General features: G+C 43.5%; 1 protein-coding gene across 1 annotated transcript; it reads left to right on the forward strand.

The window, feature by feature from the left end:
- Nucleotides 1-2: 2 nt before the first annotated feature.
- Nucleotides 3-21,880, forward strand: MRPS14 (mitochondrial ribosomal protein S14). The gene is made up of 4 exons (XM_029617933.1): nt 3-530; nt 14,845-14,913; nt 19,088-19,255; nt 21,360-21,880. Exons 2-4 carry the CDS (start codon nt 14,869-14,871, stop codon nt 21,540-21,542), a joined length of 396 nt encoding a protein of 131 aa, XP_029473793.1. The 5' UTR covers nt 3-530; nt 14,845-14,868; the 3' UTR covers nt 21,543-21,880.
- Nucleotides 21,881-23,143: the final 1,263 nt, after the last annotated feature.

Genomic DNA, 23,143 nt, shown 5'->3' on the forward strand with positions numbered 1-23,143 from the left:
ATTTCCGCTGGCTAGAGTGTCCCGGTAATGTACAAGAGAGTGGGATTTCCGCTGGCTAGAGTATCACAGGAATTTACCAGAGAGTAAAACGTTCTCTGGCTACACTGTGTACCTCGTTTTGTCCTCTGCTGTAGCATCTCACTCTTGAAGAAGGGTTTTGCTGTTTCTCTCTCTCCCGGGAGGCACTAGATCTTTTCCCCTATTTATTGCAACGTGAAAGAAATCAGTACAGCTAGGAGGGGAAAAAAGCAGGAGCCACAACATTATCACCCTATGAGTGCCAAACTGACAGCGGCTGGGACCTGAGAGACCGCTGGTTTCCCCACAATGGCACTTTCTCCCTGAGCCCGGGATATTGGCCCAGGTTGAGCTTCGTTCCTGGTTTCCCTGCCTTCTCTCTTCGCATGCTTTTTATTCTCTTCCGCTTGACTGTGACTGTAGCAGAGGAAGATTGCCTAGCGTTTACTCTGGACGTCTCCAAGGGAGTAGCAGTAGATTATCCTGATTGTTAATTTAAAACAAAACTACTGGTAAGTAGTGTAGTAGGAGGTGGCTGGCTTTGCGCTGTATTAGGAAATGTGGGGAATAAACAGCATGGACGTGTGTGCAGATTTAGGGCCAAGGGTGGGGTCAATGTCACAGGCAGATGCAATAAAAAGTGTGCAGAAAATGTCCACTGCAATTGAACCCTTTTTCTAACGTATGCACAGCCATGTCCCCTGTGTGCCTGTTGTGGTTTTCAAACGATATTGCAATTGGAGTGGGGTAAAAAAAAGGGCGAGCTGACAGAAATGTTTCTGGTGCTCGAAAGAGTTTATTGTATTAGGTGCTTTATTATAACGGGAATCTAAATTGTGTGTTTGTAACAAAAGTGCACTTCTTTTTTGTTATGTTGTTGAAGTTTATAGATTTGCAGATTTTAATGTTGGAAAACACATTTTGAAAACCATGCCTTCACCCCTGCATGTTTTTGGGAGCCTGCAGACTATATAAAAGGTGCAAGAACAGGAAGCCTTAGTAAATCAGGCCCTTAGTCATGCTATACATTTAGAAATCCTTCTTGTTTGCTAAGAGACATTTTTTTAAACTAGCACATATTAAATTAGTTACAAGAAAAACTGTGGAAAAAAATTATAGACAATGTTTATAAAACCTTTAAGTAGTGGCGCTTGAAGCACTTATTTACTAAAAAGAAAAACAAGGTGAAGAAAAAATATATACTATTTGCTGTAAAATATATACATTGAGTTGATCAAGAAAACCAGAGAGGCAGTAAATTCAGTCTTTATTTTCTAGAATAATGTTAGATTAAACCTAAGTTGAATTACTTCCTGTAAAATGTTTATTTATTGGAAGGGAAACAATGAATTAACATAAGTGGTAAGAAACATTTCTTTGTTCTCATCATAAGTTTATACAATACTGGTATGCCAGGATGATACTAAGGAGGAGGACACATTTATTGCAACACAGAGGAACAATTATTTTGTTGTTTTATGAGCCCTTGATTGTGAGTAAACTTTACTCCACCTCCAGAGCTGAAGTTAAATTTCCCATATTAAAAAAATGTGCATTGGGTGCACACTTTCCTGCATCTGACAGTATTAGCTAATGTCTTCATTTACATGGAATTTATATGTGCAGGTGATAGCTAGTGCGCATTTTAGATGCATTAATTTTCTTGCTTCTTTGGTGGCTATTATGTGCACAAAATGTACTTAACCGTGAGTAAAACTGCGCTCAGCGTGATGTACCTTATTGTATTGGCCTGTCAGTGACTTGGAAGTCTAGGGAAGTTTGATGGTAACATAGCTTTGGGAGGGCAACCGATTTTTTTTTTCCAGTGGATGTTAAATTAATATTCATGTTCTTTGTAATGGGGTATTTAAGTGGGTCCCTCAGCTCCCACATTAGTAGAGGGATTTGAAGGGATTTTGCCTTGGTTGTCTTGATTAAATTGTAAACTCTGCTGAGCAGGAGCTGTCTCTTATATTATTATGTAGTGCTCTGTACATTGAGTAGCACTATAGAAGTGACAAGTAATAATAAAAGAGAGTTGATCTGGACAAGTTTTAAATTGTATCCTGTTCTGATGATGTAGCCATACCCACAGACCAACGGTATGTGCGGGCCAAGAAGGGGTGTTGGGGCAAGGCTCACAGATAATAGGAAAATGTCACAGGGTGGGTAGAATGATGGCTGTCAGGTGTTTGAAGACTGCAAAAGAAGGGGAAGTGTAGTGGGTAGGAAAATTGGTAATTATTTTGTCATAGATTACACAACACACTTATTTATAAGTATAGAAGTTTTACTTATGTCTGAGAATAAGCAATAAAAGCATACAAGATTCGAGTTTGCAGTAAAGAAAATTCACAAAAATACTTCCCCTTATAGTTCCCCAATGTGAGTCTTGTATATTTTTGTAGATCTGGGAACACAACTCAGCCAGCAGGCTGTGGTAATGGCTCCATCATCAGAGGAAGCAAAAGGGGGTGGACCCAGGACTTTTTTTTTTTGCTGGGTGAGAGAACTAGACTCCCAAATGGGTGCTCAGAAAGGACTGTCCAGCATAAAACTGGCCACCCTAGTTTCTTCTGCTGTGGGGCCGGTGTCACAATTTTGAGGTGAAGGGAGGATCTGTGTGGAGGAGAGGCCTGTCCCACCCCAACCTCCTCTTACTTATGGGCACCACCTTTTTAAATTGGTCTTGGGTTGGGAACAGGAGAACCGCAGCAGGTCAGGAGTGGGTCTGGGGGTTCCTGCTGTTGTGGTCGTGCCCATTTTGTACACCAAAAAAAACCCAACTTTCTTTGTCGCTTGTAGACCAGGTCATTACACTTGAGATTTCCCCATTCCTCAACTGCCAGAGACAGAGGATGCACTCCCTTCATGACTTCATTCTTTATCTTAAAATGGGGAGTGTTCGTAGGCCTTGCCAGTAGTCTCTGTCAGTTGTGGACAAGAGTATGGACTGCGGAAGCTCCCAAAGTCAGGGTTCAGTCCCTTCCTGGTATAGCTCCTGGGGCAAATATCTTTCGGGGTAACTTTCCCCAGCACAACTGCCTCTCAGTTGGGTCCTCTCCTGGTTGTAGGCTCCTAGGTGCAGACATCTTTTCTTTAGGGACAGTGGATCCCCCTAAGAAACCACCCCCCCCCCCCCACGCCCTAGGGAGAAAACAAAAAAAAAGCAGCAGCAGAAAGAGCTGTGGCAGGCAATGTGGCTAGATCTGTGGCCTGTGGGTCCAATCACTGTTGGTGCTGAGTACCAGGGAGGGAGGATCCAGAGTGTGGTACACTGTGCTTAAGACAGGTCAGGGAGACATGGGAACCAGAAGGTAGGCACAACTTCCAGCAAAAATAAAAAAAAAAAAATGCTGTGGGGTTGCATGTGCCTTTCCAGCAGGAGCAGAAAAGCTTCCCACGGCAGCAGGTTCAGTTTGCCCGGCCTGCAAGGCAAATACAGGCCAGGCCTTGCCTGAAAAGGCCGTGGAGTATCCCCCAGCCATGGAGGAAGTACCACAAATGGTACTTGGAGCAGAGGCTGAATTCCTCCCAGGGGAGGAAGAGCAGCTGATCCCATGACAACCAGGGCCATTGCTTCCCCTGTTGGAAGAAAACCCCAGAGAAGGGCCAAGAAGCAGATTAGTCCTAGGATTAGGCCTCAGGCCGGAACCAGTCAGGAGTTTCACCTGTCTTTATCCTACTCATGCGCCAGGTTTGCTGTGTCATGCAGAAGCCCAATTCAGTGGCAGACTCAAGACCCCAGTCCTAGGAATGGAAGGCGGTAAAGAGAGGAGTTTCCAAATGATTACAGGATATCCTGAGTCCCTGACCATCCCCTATCACCACCCTTATACTGGAATCTGACAAAGAGGATTGGCCTATTGATGATTCAGAGCTGGGTGGACTCGTATCCTCATAAGATGAGGGGCAGGCCTAGTCAGAAGAGGAGAGAGCTTCAGTGGTCAGGCTCTTCTGCAAGGAGGAGCTTGCAGGGGACCCCATCCTACAAGGAAGAATTCAAGGGTTTTTCCTCTACACAATGCCTTCCAACAAATGGTGCTGGCATAAAGGGACTCCCCTCACTGGGAGACAGGGTTATGGGGACCTGGTATCCCCTGCCTGCTGAAGAAAAGGGAGAGTCTTCTGTGGATCCCAAAGGTAGATGTCTCAGTTGGCGATAGCTCTCAGGACTACCATCCCAACAGAGGGTGGCACAGCTTTAAGGGATCCTCATGGTAGGAGAGTAGAAGCAATGCTGAAGCAAGCCAGGCTCTAATTTGTGGGTGCTATGTTGCATGGACAGCCCTGAGCTGGATCCAGGAAACCGCAGGCCTAGTTGCCTTTCTGGTGGATAAATTTATATGACTTATGGGGTCATTTTCAAAAGCGATGGCACGCGAAAAGGGACTTTTCGCGTGTGATCACTAAATGGGGGCGAAGTCGGCCCCGGAAGAGGAAGATTCGGGCGGCACTGGGGCAGACTCTGCAGAGACATCGCTGGCGGCGAAAGGTAAGGACCTGTTTCGTGCCGAATAACCTTAGAAAATGCAGGCCTTAGTCTATCATTTAAATCTGTGGCCTCGGGGGTAGTGACTAGGAGGCTCCTCTGGCTACACAGTTGGATGGCAGTATCCAAAGTATGCCTGGGTAAGCTCCCTTTTAAGGGGGGGTCTACTCATCAGGGTAGAGCTGAAGAAGTTGGAGTTAAAACCTTTTAAAGACTCCTAGAAGATAAGATGCCGGTCAGCCTCTCAAGGGCTTAGACACTAAACACTTTAGGTACCAAGTAAAACCAAACAAGAACATGGGTGGCCCAGGAGGCGAGAGGCAGGTTCCAGCCCTTTCGGGAGAGGCGAAGAGGCCGAGAACAGACCCACCTGCAGCTACAGGGAAGGGGGGCCGTCACCCCCCAGCAATGAAACCCAGATAGCAGTGGACCAGAGTGCGGGTCCCCATTCCCAAATATGTTCATGATTTCTCCCTGCATATCACAAGCCAAAAGGAAAGTGGTGGAGGCAACCCTGGAAGGACTGTGGGACTTAGACGCAATAGCTCTAACACCATGCCAAGAGAAGCAAGGACACATTTGATTTCCTTTGGCGTGCCAGAGAAAGACGGCACTCTTTGTTCCATGTTGGATTTAAAGGTCAACAGGATTCCTGAGGTCTACCATTGCAGAATAGAGACCTTTCGCTCAGTTACGGTGGCTGTAAGAAAAGGGAGAGTTCCTGGTAATAACAAACCTGGCAAAGGCCTTCTCCACATGCCCAAGAAAGCCACCGTTCAAAGATATATATATATATATATATATATATATATATATTTTTTTTTTTTTTTTTTTTTTAATGGTATTTTGGCCCAGCATTTTCAGTTGTAACAGCCCCAAGGATCTTCATCAAGGTCATGGTCATAGCAGAAGCAGCCCTACACAATAAGGGAATTATGATTCATCCTTATCTAGAGTAAAGAAACAAAATGCCCAGAAAAACCGACAAGTCTTGGCCACTTGGACTGGGTAGGAAAACTTCGCAAAGAGCTACCTAGAGCCTTCACAGGCTGTAGAGTTCCTAGGAGCTTTGTTCGATATGTAAATAGGATATTACAAAATTTAATAATTTACCTGGGGCCTGTTTTGCTGAGGCCTGGCTGGAGGGACCTGGAGGGCACAAGGAGGGCCCGGATGGAGGAGCAGTGATGGTGCCTCAGTGGCTTTATACCGCGATTGCACTGGCAGCCATGGGGGCATGCAGGAAGCTCACCATGGCATTTGAAGAGGCAGCTTGGGCAGAGCCAGAGCACGTGGCTGACCTGGACGCTGCTGCTGCCGGCTTCACAATGGAAGCAGGGCCGCAGTGGTAGTTTTAAAGTGTGTGCACCTGCAGGTTTGGCCAGTTTAGCAGTGGCAGCCTTGGGGAAGCTGCTGCTGCAGTTGAGAGGATTAAGGCATCATTGGCTTTCAGAAAGCCCTCGGTGTGATATGGGTGTACAGGCCGCATCTCGCTGACGCCATCAATGACATCAGCAGGCACCCACTGTCCTGACTGAAGCAGTTTTAAAAGCTAAAAATAGAGGAAATAAAATTAAAACAACTCCCAAATTTAGGTGGGAGGGCCTTGGAGAGGTTACTACTGAAGTTTTGTCCACCAGGATGTACCCTGGTGATCTTGGTGCCTGAAGTTTAAAAAAACACTTAATATGCGCTAAGTTTAAATAAAATAAGTATTGTGCACATGAGTGGAGAGGTTGGGGACCTGTAATAAGCGTCTACCTTATTTTAAATGTTAGCTTTAAAGCTGAAAATCAACTTGTTTTCCACGGGGTGTTTTGGAGGATTTTAAATATGCAAAACACCTCAGGAAAAATGAGTTAATGTGTGGGAACATCAGGATAGGGATTAAAAACCTCTATTCAACTTTTATTTTGTATGAAAATGTGGTGTATTTTAAATTATGAGCACTGTTTTTTGGGTATTTCTGGTGGGTTTGTTTTTATAGGTGTTTGGGGACTTTGGAGTGTCATTGGCCATTTTCTGATCATCCTCCTAAATCAGTCCAGACACATAGGTTTTTCTCCTCTACCAGCAGATGGAGATAGAGAAGAAAAGCTTTACTGAGACTGTTACTTAAGTCAGTGTGCCACCTACATGTCCTCAATATTTCTCAGGGCATTAGTTGGTGCACCCTTTGAACCCTTAAAGGAAGAATCCATCAAAGATCTTTTGTTTAAAAAATAAATAAAATAAATTGGCTTTTTTTTTTTTTGTAGCATTCGGCTTTGCGAGACGCATCTCAGAGTTGCAGGCACTATCTTGTAGCGAGCCCTACTTGATGATATCCCTGCATTGAATCACCTTTAAACCTGTTCCCTCGTTTCAGGAGGAAGGAATGTAAAGTGGAGGGTAGCCTTCCCCCTATTAGACGTTTGGTGGGTGGTAATATGATGCCTGAAGATAACACATCCAATGGGCTCTTTGCCAGACCACAGACGGGAAAGCTGGCTTCCAAGGCCACAATAGCAATTGCATTAAGGAGACCATTTCCTCAGCATATATCCTCAACGGTAAACAGGCACCAGTAGCAATTCATGTTCATTCCATGAGAGCACAGGTGTCTTTCTGGACAGAAGCATCATCGCTCTCCCCAGGGGAAATCAGCAGGGCCACCACCTAGCCATCTCTGCACTCATTCTCCAAGCATTACAGACTTAGATGTTCAGGTGAAGGAGAAAGCTGCCTTCGGGACTAGGATTCTCAAAGCAGTCCTGTCTTCCTCTCTGCCAATTTCCTAAGTGTAATGGACTGGTTTAGCAGGCGGTAAGGAAGGTTAAATTATTCTTACCTGATAATTTTCTTTCCTTGAGTCGTGCTAGATCAGTCCAAGGCCCCACACAGAAAGACAAGAGGCCATGGAGGAAGCATGCAAAGAACCACTCTCGTTCTCTCACTCTTCCTTTCTTGCTACCCTCTTCACCCTCCCCGAAAGTGTGTGTGGGGGGCGGCATGACCTCTAAGAATAAAAAAAAAAAGATATTTATAATAACATGACACATTTAAAGGCACTATTGATTACAGCAATTCCCTTCTGCTTGGGATTCCAGCTAATTTGTCTGTATGTGGTAGAATGGGTGCGTGAGTGGAAGCTTTATGTGTGTGTGTGTGTGGTAGAATGGGTGCGTGAGTGGAAGCTTTATGTGTGTGTGTGTGTGTGTGTGTGGTAAAATGGGTGCGTGAGTGGAAGCTTTATGTGTGTGTGTGTGTGTGGTAAAATGGGTGCGTGACTGGCAGCTTTGTGTGTGTGTATGGTAGAATGGGTGCGTTGAGTGGCAGGTGTGTGTGTGGTAGAATGGGTGGGTGGGTGAGTGTCAGAATGTGAGCAAGAGCATTTGCGTGTGATTGAGAGAGTTGATGTGTTTGTCAGAGTTGATGTGTTTGTGAGAGAGACAAGAGACTGGTCAGGGAGGTGACTGGTCTGTGTGACAGAGTCTGTGTGTGAGTGACTGGTTGTGGACCCTAAGGAAGAGGACCGTGAGGACAGAGTACAGCCACTGCTGCTCCTGGTGTTTGCTAATGGGCTGCAAGGGAAAGGAGTAGGAAAGCTGCTGGAGAGGGTAAGTAAAGGTAGCTTTTTAAGTTTATTTTTCTTGATTGACTGCCATTTTAATTATTGGGTATTATGTGATGTGTCTGCTGTTTTAAAATAGTTTATTGATATTTGGATAATTTTTAATACCGTAATTTTTATGAGTTTTTAATTGTTGGATGTTATTCTGTTCATCAGCTGTTTTGTAACATTTATTAGTATAGTTTTACAATTATTTCTGTGTGGGGATCTAGAGCAACTTGGCTTGTTCTGTTTTCCTAATAGGAGGTGTATTAATGTTTAGGGCCTGGTTTAATATTTGTAGTGTTGCCTTTTCATAGATAGGGTTGTTACTGTTTGAGTGTGTTCCATAATACAGGTGTAACTTTGTGCGGGTTAGTTTCTGTGCATTATTGCGGATCCTGGGACTATGTTAGGTGCTATATTTCTCTTTCCATTTCTCCAGGTTTGCACTGCATGCAAAGTGGCTGTTTTGGCTTTCCATTCCAGATTGTCTCCATATTTTTAATTTGTGGTTTTTCTGTACTTGGCGAGGGTTGGCTTTGTGTGTGACCGAGATGAGGTATTTTACTAGCATGTAGGTATTTGTATCAATCTTATTTGTTGTGTTTTCTCAATAGGACATGCATTAGTGGTAAATTACTATCTTTTCATAAGGAAGGCTATTGTGCCTGCCAGTAAAGAGAGTTTGTTTGGCTTTTACTGAGATGTTATCAGAACCAGAATATCTTTTTTTTTTTTTTAATGGTAAGTTGTAGGGGTAATGCCCTAGTTCTTTTCTGACCCATTGTTGGGGGTCAAGGGGGTTCCTGAGGATGCAGAATGTATATTTATATTTAGTCCCGTGACGGTCACATGTTTAGTGTGTCATGCATGTAAGAACCATCTGTCAGGTGAGTCCCAGCAGAAAAAAAGTTGAGAACCACTGCTTTAGAGAAGAGAATAGCAAAAAAGCATAGGGGCAGATTTTAAAACTTGCGCGCGGGCACAGATTTGTTCGCTCAACCCGCCGTGCACAATTCTATGCCCGATTTTATAACATGTGCGCGCAGCCACACACATGTGTTAAAATCCAGAGTCAGCGCGCGCAGGGGGTGCACAATTGTGCAACTTGCATGCGCCAAGCCGCGCAACCTGCCTCCGTTCCCACCCCCCCCTTACCTTTGTTGAAGAAGTTACGCCTGCCGGCCAACGGCCGGACCGCGATCCCAGGCACAGCAGCAAATGGCTGCTGTTGTCTGGAGGCTCAGGCCATGCCCCTTTTTGCAAGCCCAGGGACATACACGTGTCCCGGGGCTTGCGCGCACCGCCGAGCCTATGCAAAATAGGCTCGGTGCGCGCAGAGTTATTTTTTTTTAAGGGTTACGCGCGTAACACTTTTAAAATCCGCCCCATGTCAACTCCAACGTTAAGCATTGCCATTAATGCATGGTGTGCACCAAATGTTAATATAGACTAGATTATTTTAATAATTTGTGATGTTAGCTGAAGAAACCATCAAAGGCTCCCACATTTTAGGAACAGTGGAATAGAAGCCCCATAGTTGAAAGGTAATGTACTCTATTTTGTATACACTCCAGAGAAGATGCAACCACTGCATCATAGGAGGAGCTGACACAGATCCCCAATGGCAAGCCACATTATGTCTAACAGCAACCAGTATATGACCAGTTAGGCTAATACCTTCCTTTCTAACGTGATGAAAATTCCCATGTTGAGAACCCAAGAGAATAAACTAAAAGGCCCAAGGGCAATTTAATCCCCATAAACATGATAGATCCATGACAAAATCTATCTGTAATATGGGTCAATCCCACCAAATATGGAAAAAGTTTCCTTTCCCCCAGTTTTGCCAACAAACATCATCCTCCTGAATACCCATCTTTTTTTTAATTTAGGAAAGATATAATACTGATACAGAAGTTTTTATCCAGACTCCTGATTAGTAACATAAATGGAGCTATCCTTTCCTGGTTAACAAAAAATACTCCTCCATTCCTTCTCTGAAATATTGTGGGTAATATTAGTTTCCCATCTTCCTTTCATTTTCTTTAATGCATCAACTGTTTTGGATAGCAGCAGGCTATAAAGCTTAGAAATAAGGCCTCTATCCTTATAAGAAAGAACCAATTGTTCAAAAGTGGCAAGCTGTCAACTGCAAAAATTCTTCATCAACGATTTTGTAAAAAAAACAAAAAAACAACCTTACAATATTACAGATAAAGGGAAGATAATGTCATTTTACAATACTTTTATTACAATTACTTCAAAAATATCAAACTTACAAAGGATAAATTTTACATAAACAAGTTTACTTAACTCTGTCACTTCTAATCAGACATCCCAGTCGGTCTACACAGACCATCGTATCGCTCCTGTTGTGTTTCTCAGTTATCCAGGGCCGGTGCAAGGGGATTTGGCGCCCTAGGCGAGCCTTCTCCCTTGCGCCCCCCCCCCCCCCCCCCCGGTCTCGGCCCCGACCCTTACCTCATTCTCGATCACGCCCGCTGACTGGGGTTTTCTGGGTCGCAAGCAGGTTGGGCACTGCTTGCGGCCTGCCAAACTCCACTCCTCTTTGCCACCACTTGCGGCTCCATATGGCTCGCACCCAGTGGCGTACCAAGGGTCTCCGGTGCCCGGGGGCCAATGCATGTGTGCCTCTCCAGCATCCCCCCTTAATCCTTCTTGTACTAATGCTTAAGGTCACAGAAAATCAGTGGTGTCTCCAGACAGAAGAATTGGGGGGGGGGGGGGGGGCGCCAAAATGACATTTCTTCATCTCACCCACCTCTATAGCATGGATCCTGCTTTAAAATTGGTTATTAAAAAAAAGTGTTAATAAAAAAGTCCAAAGGGTCCTCTGCGTTATTTTAAAAAGCTGGCCAGTTTCACACTATAAAATTATGTTGATAGCCTCAGTCAACTGATTCTATGTGGCTATGAGAGTGAAGTCAGGAATATATAGGAAGGAACAGAATGTCAATATAAATCCTGTACCTCCAGTTCTGTAACTCTGTGCATCCACTGAAATTCCCCCCAAACAATGGAGCTTGGATGTTTCCCTTACAGCTCATCATACTGAAAGATATTTTCAAATTCTGGTGTCACTTCACAGTAACAGCAGCACAAACAGCTTCCACTGCCAGGCACATTGTGAACTAACACAAAACACCACAAAAAAGACACTCAAAATCTATACTGCAATCCCATCATAACATAACAGTAATAACACCAAGGACTCAAACAACAATAACCCTACCTGTGAATAAGCAAGGGTAAATATTACACTGGGTCCTAGAATACCAATACTCCACCTACTGAGGAAACAAAACAAACCCGATTGCTATAGATCCCTATGCTAGCAGAATCTCTCATCATGGTCACACACACAGAGCAGAGACAGACCCTCACCAAATACAGAATACAAAATAAAGGAGCACAAATTAGAAAAAACTGAAATGGAAACCCCAAGAAGCCAGACTCTGTGTATTAACAATGGAAAAACAGAACCACCATTCTTCATAAAACAAATAAAATCAAGAAACATAAAGCATCAGTTATAATAGTAAAACCATACTAATAAAATAATATTTTAAAACTACTGATAAATAGAATTTCTATTAATTAAAATCATATACATTTTTTACAATTTCCTAAAACCAATAAAATATTTCAAAACAGCACATATATCAAATAACACACAATAATTAAAACTAATAAGGATTTTAAAAAGCCCCTGCTGTCCATACATGGGAGCTCTTGATTGAGGTTATCCTCTCTCTCTCACACATTCTCACATGTCCATTCTCTCTCACACATACACTGTCACATACATACACATTCATGCTCTTATACCCAACCATAACCTCTCGCTCTCACAGACACTGACACACTCAGGCTCTAAGGCACTCTCTCCCCCTCCCCACCCCCCCCCCCCCCCACAAACTCTTACTCCCCTGGATTTTCTCATACACACTCATGCTCTCACTGGCTCCCTCACATACACACAAACACACTCCCAGGCAAGCTTCCAATCGTTCTCACACAAACACACACACACACACACACACACAGGCAAGCTCCCAGTCATTCTCACACTGACCCCCAGGCGGGCTCCCATTCATTTTCACACCACTCCCTCCCCATCCCCCAGGCATGCACACATTCATTCTCACACCCAGACCCCCAGGCAGGCACCAATTTATTCTCACACACACACATACAGCACAAACAGGCAGGCATCTATTCTCACACATACAAACCCCAGGAAGACACCCATTCATTCTCATACACAGACACACCCTCAGGCAGGCACCCATGCATTCACACACATACACCGCCAGGCAAACTTCCATTCATACACATGCACACACTAAAGGCAGAGACCCCCCTCTCTTTCTTTTGCCAGCAACCTCAGAGCCTCTCTCATTCCTCTGCTGCCACTGTCACTGTTGCTGTATGGCTATTGCGGAGGTGCTGATTGCTACTATTGGCACTGAAGCCCATTCTGCTGCCTCCTCTGTGCAGGCCTCATGGTACATTGTGAGATCTGCATAGAGAAAGTGCTACTCTTGCACATTCCCAAAGATTACATGTTCCAATCAGTAAAAAATAATTTATTTTTTTTTACATTTGCTGTCTGATCTTAGTTTTCTAATCAGTTGGTCACAAGCTTTTTTTTTTTCCACCTTCCCTTTCTTATTTTTTTGCCAATTCCTTTTATAACATATTTCTTTTCTCTCCATCTGTCTTCTTCCCTCAAACACACAGTCAGGTTCTCATTCTCACATGCTTTCTCTCTCTCTCACACACACACATACACAGGCACTCACTCTCACATGCTCTCTCTCATACAATCATGTATACACCGTCTCTCTCTTGCACATGCTGTCTGACTCTGGCACACAGGCTCTCTCTCACTCCCACATGCTGTCTTGCTCAAGCACAGGCTCTCATTGTCACATGCTCTCTCTCATACAATCATTCATACACACAGTCTCTCACTGGCACATGCTGTCTGACTCTGGCACACAGGCTCTCTCTCACTCCCACATGCTGTCTTGCTCAAGCACAGGCTCTCATTGTCACATGCTCTCTGTCATACAATCATTCATACACACAGTCTCTCTCTTGCACATGCTGTCTGACTCTCACACACACAGGCTCTCTCTCACTCCCACATGCTGTCTTGCTCAAGCACAGGCTCTCACTGTCACATGCTGTCTCTCTCACACACACACAGAGGCTCTCACATGCTGTCTCTGCAAACATTCAGGTCCTCACTCCCACACACAGTCTCTCAACTCATCTCATACAGGCACACATACACACTGTACAAACCCTCAGTCTCTCTCTCACCTCTGGGCCTCCTCTTCACGGCCGCTGCAGCGGCCCCGGACTTCTCGAGCCGCGCTGCTCCTCTTCTGTACGCGGCTGATGCTCCTCCTCTTTCCTGCCCGCGCGGCTCCGGCAACATTTTTCTTCCGGGGCCGCGCGGGCAGGAAGGAGGAGAAGCTCCTGCATTGGCTGATGCACCTCCTCCTTCCTGCCCGCGCGGCTCCGGCAACATTTTTCTTCCGGGGCCGCGCGGGCAGGAAGGAGCTGGAGCACCAGCATGTTTAGACGCGATTGTTTTCTTCCGGCCGTGGTGACTTGAGCTCCACCACGGCCCCGCCGATCTTCTTGTTGTGTGTATTCGGCACACAGCATAGCAGTAGTTCACCGCTCAGCCGCTATTGGGATGACGTCCACCGGCGGCCATTGGCCATCAGCGGCTCGGCGCCCCCTAATGCTCAGCGCCCTAGGCGATCGCCTAGTTCGCCTAGTGCTTCCGCCGGCCCTGCAGTTATCTTCTCATCTGTTTTAAGATGATTTGTTAGGTTATGATATGTTATGTTATGTTTTGACCCGTTCCACTATTAATTGCCTCCCCTGTTCTTTGTATCGCCTCTGAGCGAATTTTGCAGTTATATTGTAAACCGATGTGATTTGTATGCTTACAGGAACGTCGGTATAGAAAAGTTAAAAATAAATAAATAAGTATAACGTAGATCATGCCCAAAATCCACATTATAACCCATCGTATGAGATTTGATATATCGAAGCTTTGCAATCAAAAGTATAAAAGTGTACAATATCGGTGTAGTATACCTTAATGATTTTTAATATTAGGACAATAGCATTCTTAAATGGTGATAGAACTGATGAAATTTGGATACTTGCTATTAATTTGTGTCTTGTCACTGTATTTCTGCGTATTCTTATTTATTGGATTATGTTAATCCTCTGATCCGTGAAAGTCAAGTGATCTCAGGTCCCCCAGTTTATTACTGTTGTATTGTTTTAATGTTTTATCTAACTCCGAACAGAAATTGTAGACGTAAGAAGTCAAATCAAAGTGTAGGTTCTTTGAGCCAGTTGCTCTGACAGGAGGCTGTTGGTAAGGCCTATGACCACGCCCGCTTTATGACAGAGTGAAGTCATCAAGGGGGTTGTGCCTTCTGTCTCCAGCAAGCGAGGAATGGGGAAATACCAAATATAATGGACTGGTCTAGCAGGTGATAAGGAAAGAATATTATCAGGTACAAATAATTTAACCTTTCTTTTCATAAAATCTGCTCTCAAGTTGTTCTTCTGTCTTGCTGTATGTCTGCACTGCACATTTTTCAGAGTTACAGAATACAGTAATTGTTTGCAAAATGCAATAATTTTGATATTCCTGTACACTTATTTTGTATTTCAGATCTGGTAACACAGACAGAAAGAAATGGCAGCCTCCACTCTGAGCTGCATGCTGCGGGGAGCAAGGCAGGTTAGTTCCTTGGCTGCTATCTGGGGATACTATGGTCTGACTGTAAGGTGAAGGGGAGAAGAGAGAATGGGTGGTCTAAGAGTCTTCTCAGAACATATCTATGGCTATTGTAGTTGCTTCCCTGTCTTCTAAGGCAGTGTTTCTCAACCAAAGATCTGTGGACCAACACCAGACCCCAGCAGCACTTCTGCCAGTGATTGCAGGAGGAAGCAGTATCTGTTCCACCCTACACCATAGACAGCAGAAACCTATCCTAACTCCTCCTTCTCCCCTGGCAGACCTTATTTTTTCTCCCCCCCCCCCAGTTGGAGGTGATACTGGGAGAGAAGCAGCTGAATGTTGTTAAACCAGCACAAAATTGAGTCATGGGCTGCTCTGCCTCCTGTATAGAAGCCAGGAAAGGATAGGACCACTCTGGGGCCTGAGAGTCAAGCAGATGCTGACTCATTTAATGCAGGCCGGTTCACATTTAGCTGCTATTGCTTCCCTCCCAATAGTTAGGTCTTGAAACTGGTCCCAGCCTGAAAAAGAAGTCCATAGGGTAGGAGTATTAATTGTACTAGTGTTGCTGGCAGGCTGAGGGGAAGGACAGAAAGGGAGTAATTATTTTTTTAATGATGGGCTGGTGGCTGAATGGGAGGAGGAAAAAGAGAGGGAGGAAATATTTTTTTTCGCAGATTAATCGCTGGCTGGGAGGAAGGGGGGGGAGGGGTAGAGGACAGTTGACAGGCTGGAACATAAACAAGCAGGGAGGCACCCACATCTTCCCACTAGCAGAAGAATCAAGCCTGCTCTTTTCTTGGACAAAGCAGAATATGCTTTGCCTTTTAGCAGTTCACATTGCAGTACATAGTTAAGCTCTGGAATTAATTGCCAGATCATGTGGTTACAGCAGTTCGTGTAACTGGGTTTAAAAAAAAATCCATAAACTGCTATTAATTAATAAGCAATAGTAGCTTGAGATCTATTTAATGTTTGGGTATTTGCCAGGTACTTGTCACTTGGATTGGCCACTGTTGGAAATAGGAATCAGGGCTTGATGGACCCTTGGTCTGACCCAGTATGGCATATCTTATGTTCTTATCCAAGCAGACTTCCTTAGCAGAAATGGGCTGGATCCAGGAGAGTGGGAGTTCAGCCAGGATGCTTTCCAACAGATAGCGGACCAGTGTGGCCTCCCTTCATGGATTTGATAGAGGCTCAAGTGAATCCAAAGCCAGCAGATTCTTCAGCAGAAGGAAAGAAACTGGATCTGCTGAATAGAAGCCCTAATCAAACCCTGGCCAAGGGATGACCTTCTCTACATCTTTCTCCCTGGCCACTTATAGGCAGAGTGATAAAAAGAATAGAACAGCATCCCACCACAGTAATCCCGGTAGCCTCCAATTGGCTGAGACAACCATGGTATGCAGACTTCATAGGGATCTTGTGTGGTTACCCTACCCCATTCCCTCTCTTCCCAGGCCTCCCCAGGGGCACAGACTACTATGGTAGGGCCCAGTTGTGATGGAAGACTCCTCCCAATTCTCGTTTATGGCCTGGCCCTTAAAAGGGTGTAGCAAGAGAGTCACGTGATGCGATTGTGCCGAGCAGGACATGTTTGTCTCAGCTCCAGACACCGTGTCGCCTTTTTCAACTTACCTTTGCATAACAAAAATTTCAAAGTCTAAAAAGAAACTATAGAAGAAAGCACATGTCAATCATGACATTTATGCATAAATCCCAGACGACAATGCCGGTCCGGGGCGCGAGGAAGGACAAGGAAAAGGGCCGTGGTCCAAAGGACAAAATGGCGCCGGCACTGCCAGCAATAAAGGGAAAATACCGTGGATCACCTACCTAACAAACAACTCCTGGCAGAAATTAAAGAAATTGTGTGCTCAGCCCTCGATGAGAAATTGGGCAGTATTGGGACACAATTAGAGGAAGTTAAAGCAGCGCTAACTGATCTGGGGCCCTGGATGGACCAGGTAGAAGGGCGAATATCAGTCCTTGAAGACGACTCCCTCAACCTCACCACTAAACCTTATGCCCTGGAGAAAACAGTAGGGGAATAGGCTTCAAAGCTCGATGACCTTGAGAACTGATCCAGACGGTCGAACCTTCGCTTTATTGGTTTCCCCGAAGTTATAGATGATTTCAGACTGGGGGACATTTTGGAAACATGGCTTCCTGAAGCCCTAAATCTTCCGGAATTGAAAGGTAACCTCTCCATCGAAAGAGCACACCACCTAGGAGCTAAAAGGGCAGCAGAGACTAGGCCGAGGATAGTGATAGCCAAAATCTTAAATTTCACCCACAAGGTCAAGATTATGCAGGCCTCTCGGAAATGGTCTTAATTCCGGCTTTTGACAGGGAGTAAAAAAACAAGACTACATTATGCCTGTACTTAGCAAACTTCATTGGCTCCCTGTTTTCTATAGAATCCAGTTCAAATGTCTATCCATGAGACATAAAGCTCTTTATGAGGACAAAATAGAATGGTTAAATTCTGCCCTACATTTTCACACACACCACACAGCAAGTTCCTGGAAGAGGCGACAGGCTGTGAAGATCCCACAGGGCGAGTGATCCGGGACCTCCAGGTGTCTGCCCTGTCCGGCCAGGGATCCGAGCAACAAAGAGTCCCCGATCCCCTGCACTCAGGCCTTATACATCAGAAGGGATGACCCCCACCAGGGTTTAACAACCTTCTGGGAGGCACAGACAGAAGCCTATGTGCCCTTTCTGAATTTTATTTTTTTCTAGACAGACTGCAGGCTTTGCACCTCCACCATCTGCTGGAGTCAGAAAAATACTGTGGGAGCCATCTCGTCTTAAGTGTCGGTAAAACTTTCTCTGACTCCATCTGCTGGAGGGGAGGCAAAACCCAGGAGTCTCAGGAACAATAAAATAAAAACTGAAAACTATAGTCCCTAAAAATACCATAGGTTTTGTAGGCAGCATGATTCAGTGGCAGTGCTTTGTACAGAGAGATCAAGACCCTTTTGCCAGTTGGAAGAGGTAGATTGCTTTGAAGATGCTCGACACACAAACCTTGAGAGATGGGATCGAGAGCTGTTGGCTTTATGCTATTTGAATGCCAAGTTTAGTGTCAGGCTGCAGCTATCTTTAATCAGAAAGAGCTTAAGAGGTTACTGAGATTTGAACTCTTCTATAATCAGGCTACACTTCTGCTGTTTCAAACATGAACTGCTGCAATAGGTTGGGCTGCTAAGGTGTCATCCTATTTTTTTTATTTATACATACCTGAAACGAGAATCAGCTCAGAACCAGGGAGGATAACTTTTAAACAACCCCACGCAGCCCTATATATGCACGTATATGGCTGCATGAAGACTGACTACAATATTTTATAACTTGTGTATCAGGGACATGCAGCTTATAAAATATGTATATGTCTACCCCCAGCGTATATGCATTGCTTTGGTTATGCATGAACGCGCGTTCTTTTCCTAGTTTATAAATATACACAAAAAAAAATTGCATAACTAATTTGTACGCAGAAATCATATTTTTTTAATAGCATATGTAATTAAAATTGCCATATTGCCAAAATGTCAACCAGGTCACCTATTCCATCTCCATTTTGAGACTTGCTTAATACGTTACCCTGAATTCCACCCAGACCTCCCACACAATAATAGCAGATGAGACTGATATCAATTGCACTACATAATTAGCAGGTGTAAAATTCTGTAACTAAGTTTTTCTAATATATTTGTGTAAATCTCTTATAAAATAGCAACTTATATATATTCCTCTTGGCCCTATCCTGGAGCTTCTCTAGACTGTCCCTTTTTTGCGCAGGTAAATGTGTGTGCAAAAACAAAAATATGCACATTTGTTTATAATATAGCTTGTACAAGACTACAGGCTACTTATGTGCACATATGCTTGTACGTGCATAACTCCTTTTGAAAATTCAGGCATTGTTGAGCTGTATTATTAAAAAAAAAATTTTTGTAAGTGTTTAAGGATTGTCTCTTGTATAACAGACTGGCAGCTATGAGATATAATATGAACATGGTTCTTCTGCCCCAATATCTGACTAAGGGTAAAATTAGCTAAGCAGTTTTTTTTCCATAGAGACAAGAGGAAAAAAAATCTTTCAGCCCCTCAATCAGATAGGAATTCATCCCATGGAAATCATTGTCTTTTTTTTTATCATCAGTTGTTTTCCTGGTCAGGGGTTGCGAACGCAGGCCAGACAAGAAGTTACTATGTGGACTGGCGGATGCTGCGTGATGTCAAGAGAAGGAAGATGGCCTTCGAATTTGCAGATGAGCGACTGAGGCTCAATGCCTTACGGAAGAACACAATTCTCCCGAAAGAGCTGCAGGTAAAAGGCCTGGCATTAGGGTCAGCCTGTTCCAACTAAAGCTATGGTGCTGAGAAATGGCCAGAAGCAAAGGGAAGAAAGGCCTGCCCTGTTACATTTAACGTAGACTCATTTGAGAACTGCAAAGTGGTTTACAGCAAAAAAGAGTCAGTTGAACCTATTTTTAGAAGACTATACAATTTAGAATGAACCCAATAACAATTACAAATAATCTAGCTACAAATGTTGAGATGCCAACTAACCACAATCAAAAAATCTAGAAACAGTATTCCAGTGTACACTGAACAGAAATTTAAGCAATTTCACTTTTTCCTCATTTTCTAAATTATTTGCAAGAATGTCAAAATTAGTCACACACAAAACTCAAAACCCCTTCAACTCTCTGCTGTGATAAACTGATAGTTACATCATTGTGCTTTTGGTGGCTTACTTTTCAGAGAACCTTTCTATGACTGCAAGGAGCCACTACTTACTCTGGTTAGGAGCAAATTCACAGGTGTGACAGGCTATTAAAATGAATTTTTTTTTTAATAAATGGGTTTATAAGGAATTATAAGGGTATATTGTAGCCAGAGGGGTACTGCCCACTCCCTCCCTTTATCTATCTCTCTCCCTCTCCGAGAGAAGTGATAATGTTACTGAAGATTACCACTTATTTACCTTTATATATGATCCGAGAAACCCAGGAATGGACAACATTTTATCTCAAAATCAGACTCTTTATTCTCAGACATTTCAGATTTACTACTTAGAATGATACAAATGACTTGTGTCACTTAGGTAAGAAACTTATAATACAAATACAGCATATACTTATAATGCTTAACCTTAGCATATTGTAGGTGAACTCTGTGCAAAACCCATCAGGTTAGCCTGGACTTGCCTAGAATATGAAATTTACTAAATACCCATAATACTTAGATTACCCTTAGTCACACTACTAAAGCTTGTCTTGGTCTCTGAGCTGAGAGAAGCTGGAGTTCTCGGAGGTTGTCTCTGCTAATAGAAGCACATGTTAGTATCTCTAGTCACCTACTGAGCTAAGAGGATTTCTCTGATCCCGGGAGAGGAAAAAGATAAGTTCTTCTGTAGCTGTGAAGGGGCAGGCAGAAGAATTCTCCTATATGCAGTGCCCTCCAACATACTGAAGCTCATTGGCTTGGTTGAAGGGAGAAGCAGACAGTAATAGCTCAGGTGACGTCTTCTGATAGTGTTACTGGATTTTCTTCACTGCTGCCCTCCTGAGCCCTACTCCTATGCTGTTTTAGTAAAACAAGATCATGAAATGATGCCCCCTCCTCCCTTTTCTTGGAGGGGTCATCTGGCTAGCACCTGACACAGCTGCTCAATAAACCTAAAATAAAACTAAATAAATAAATAAATAAAATAAATAAACCGCACGACAGAGTTCACCAATGAGCTGACCTGTCTGATAAGACCGTCTTTTGGGATTGAAGGATCCTTCTTCCAGGCAGAACTGGGCTTTGCTGCAGGTCTTAGATCTGTTCTCATACCCACACAAACCTCACCTGAATTGTCTTAGGTCAGTTCTGTTTGCTGAGAGAAGACTATTCCTTCAGAGGGGCCTAGTTAAGTAACATGTGCTGGCAGATCAGATAATTCAGTGATGTACTGGTATTCTGGCCAAAGTTTATCATCTCTGTATATTTCTCAGCTGAAATTACAGGTTGTGTCCATTTTGTGAAATCAGAATCCATAGTTTGCTATACCATAGGGAAACTTCAGGTATCTCCCTACAGGTTCTGTTCTCATTTCAGTTGTAATCCCTTTTGCAACAGGACCAAAACACACAGACTCCAGGAAATTTTAGTTCAGGTTGCAAAGAGGTTGTTCAGTATCTGTCACTTCAATCTAATGCCCCCACTTGTCTTTAGCCAGTATGAATAACATCCATTTCCAAAGTAGCAGATTTTTTTTTTTTATTGCACTGGGATTGTATTCCCTGATGAAAATCTGTTTTAAAGGAAGAAATAGCAAGATTTTGAATACTAAGTTTCAGCATTCTGCACAGTGCATCAGGGATTGAAAGCTAAAGTTTGAGTAAATAAAGCTAACTCTTGGAACACGTTTGCTCTTGTCACAGGAAGTGGCTGATAAAGAGATTGCTGCCTTGCCAAGAGACAGTTGCCCTGTGAGGATCCGAAATCGGTGTGTCCTCACATCCCGTCCAAGAGGTGTGAAACGGCGCTGGAGACTTAGCCGCATTGTTTTCCGTCACCTTACAGACCATAACCAGATGTCTGGGATACAGAGAGCAATGTGGTAGCACATATCATAAAGTATTTGCCAAACACTGGGCTTATATGCGCCTTTATCCATGCTGCAGCCCTGTCCCATTTGTTCTGTGTTCACTGTAGTCTCTCAGCACAGTGAGAAAATAAGCCCCAGAGAAATTTAGCTTTCACTTTTGCCATCTGACTTTTAGTGATCTAATGGAAAAGATATTAGAAAATAAACAACACATTCAGACTAAAGTGTTTTCTTAACCTCAGAAGTGCATATGTGTAACATATTCCAGAAGCCTGTGTTTTTAATAAAATAAAGCCTAGACCTGTACCTAAATTTCCTCTTTATTTTGTCTTATTAAAAGATCAATACAATCAATTCTGCTGGTTTTTCATAATTTCTCGGTTAGTGTTTTCATAAGTTAAATTTTACTAAAAGGTTCTTTTAAAGGCTTGAGAAATGAATAGCAGATAATAAAAAAAGGGCTAAAATCATCTAAATGATTTCTGTTATAAAGGAGAATTTGACCAATAAACAACCACATACAGTGAGTTGCAAAAGTATTCAACTCCATAAAAAGATTGGTGTGGATTACAAATGCCACACAAATTGTTCCAGGCACTTTGTGCTAAAATACATTTTTAAAGACAATTCATTATTTCTTTGCATTTTTTGTAAAATAAAATTAAAAACTGAAAAATGGTTGGTAGGTCTATGAGCAAAACTGTAGTTTATGATAGACCTTTTTGCATTGCTGTTCAGTGTGCCATATAACTTAAAGTTGCTTTGTAGAGTTGTTGTTGTGATCATTCATCGGTGTGTAGCTGACGGCTGTGTTTGCCAGGTTAGTGTTTTGCCTGGAACATAGACTGCCAAGATATGCATTCTCTTTTTCCCACTGCTAATGTCCAACTCTTCATTGCTTCTATGCAGAGACAAGAACCACTGCCTCATTACTTGTGCATACAGAACATAGCCACTTGCTTATCTGTTCTTATTTGTACAATTTTGTTCCAAAGGCAGTAGTGGAATACTTGCAGGCTATTGTAGATCCTTCTCAACTCTAGGATATTGCTGTGTAGAGCTGCATCTTGTTTGTCCAAATGCCTTGAATGCAGCATTGTTGACATGTACTCCCCATCCTGGATTTGATGCATGTTAATATCTTTTGAATATGTAATGGGAATATGCCCAATTTCAGGTTCCTTGTTTTTGCTCACCAATGGGCCGATACAGTAAAGCGCAGCCACGGTTACCCTGTTTCTAACCCACTTTCTACCCACAATTTGGCCACGTCAGTCTAACCTGTGATTCACTATCCGTTTTTACCAATCTTTACCGCTTCTTTAAATCGACGCGTATCCCTTTCCGCCCGTGACATGTATAATGATATGTAAACGATCGGATTAGCTATTCCCTCCCATACAGTAACGTGCGGCCCGATTATCGCCTTTTTCCCTGTACGTACCCGGATCAGTCCAGATTGTGGGTTGAGCCTCCTTTCCAGCAGGTGGAGACAGACTAAAACTGAAAGGATATCCTATATGAGGACAGAGCCTATCCTGTAACCCTTCAGTATTTGCTCCAGCAGGTGCAGCACGTCTCCCTTCGGTCTCCTGATCTAGGCTAGTCAGCCTTCTT

Source organism: Rhinatrema bivittatum, chromosome 10, assembly GCF_901001135.1.
Source record: "Rhinatrema bivittatum chromosome 10, aRhiBiv1.1, whole genome shotgun sequence".
NCBI lineage: Eukaryota > Metazoa > Chordata > Amphibia > Gymnophiona > Rhinatrematidae > Rhinatrema > Rhinatrema bivittatum.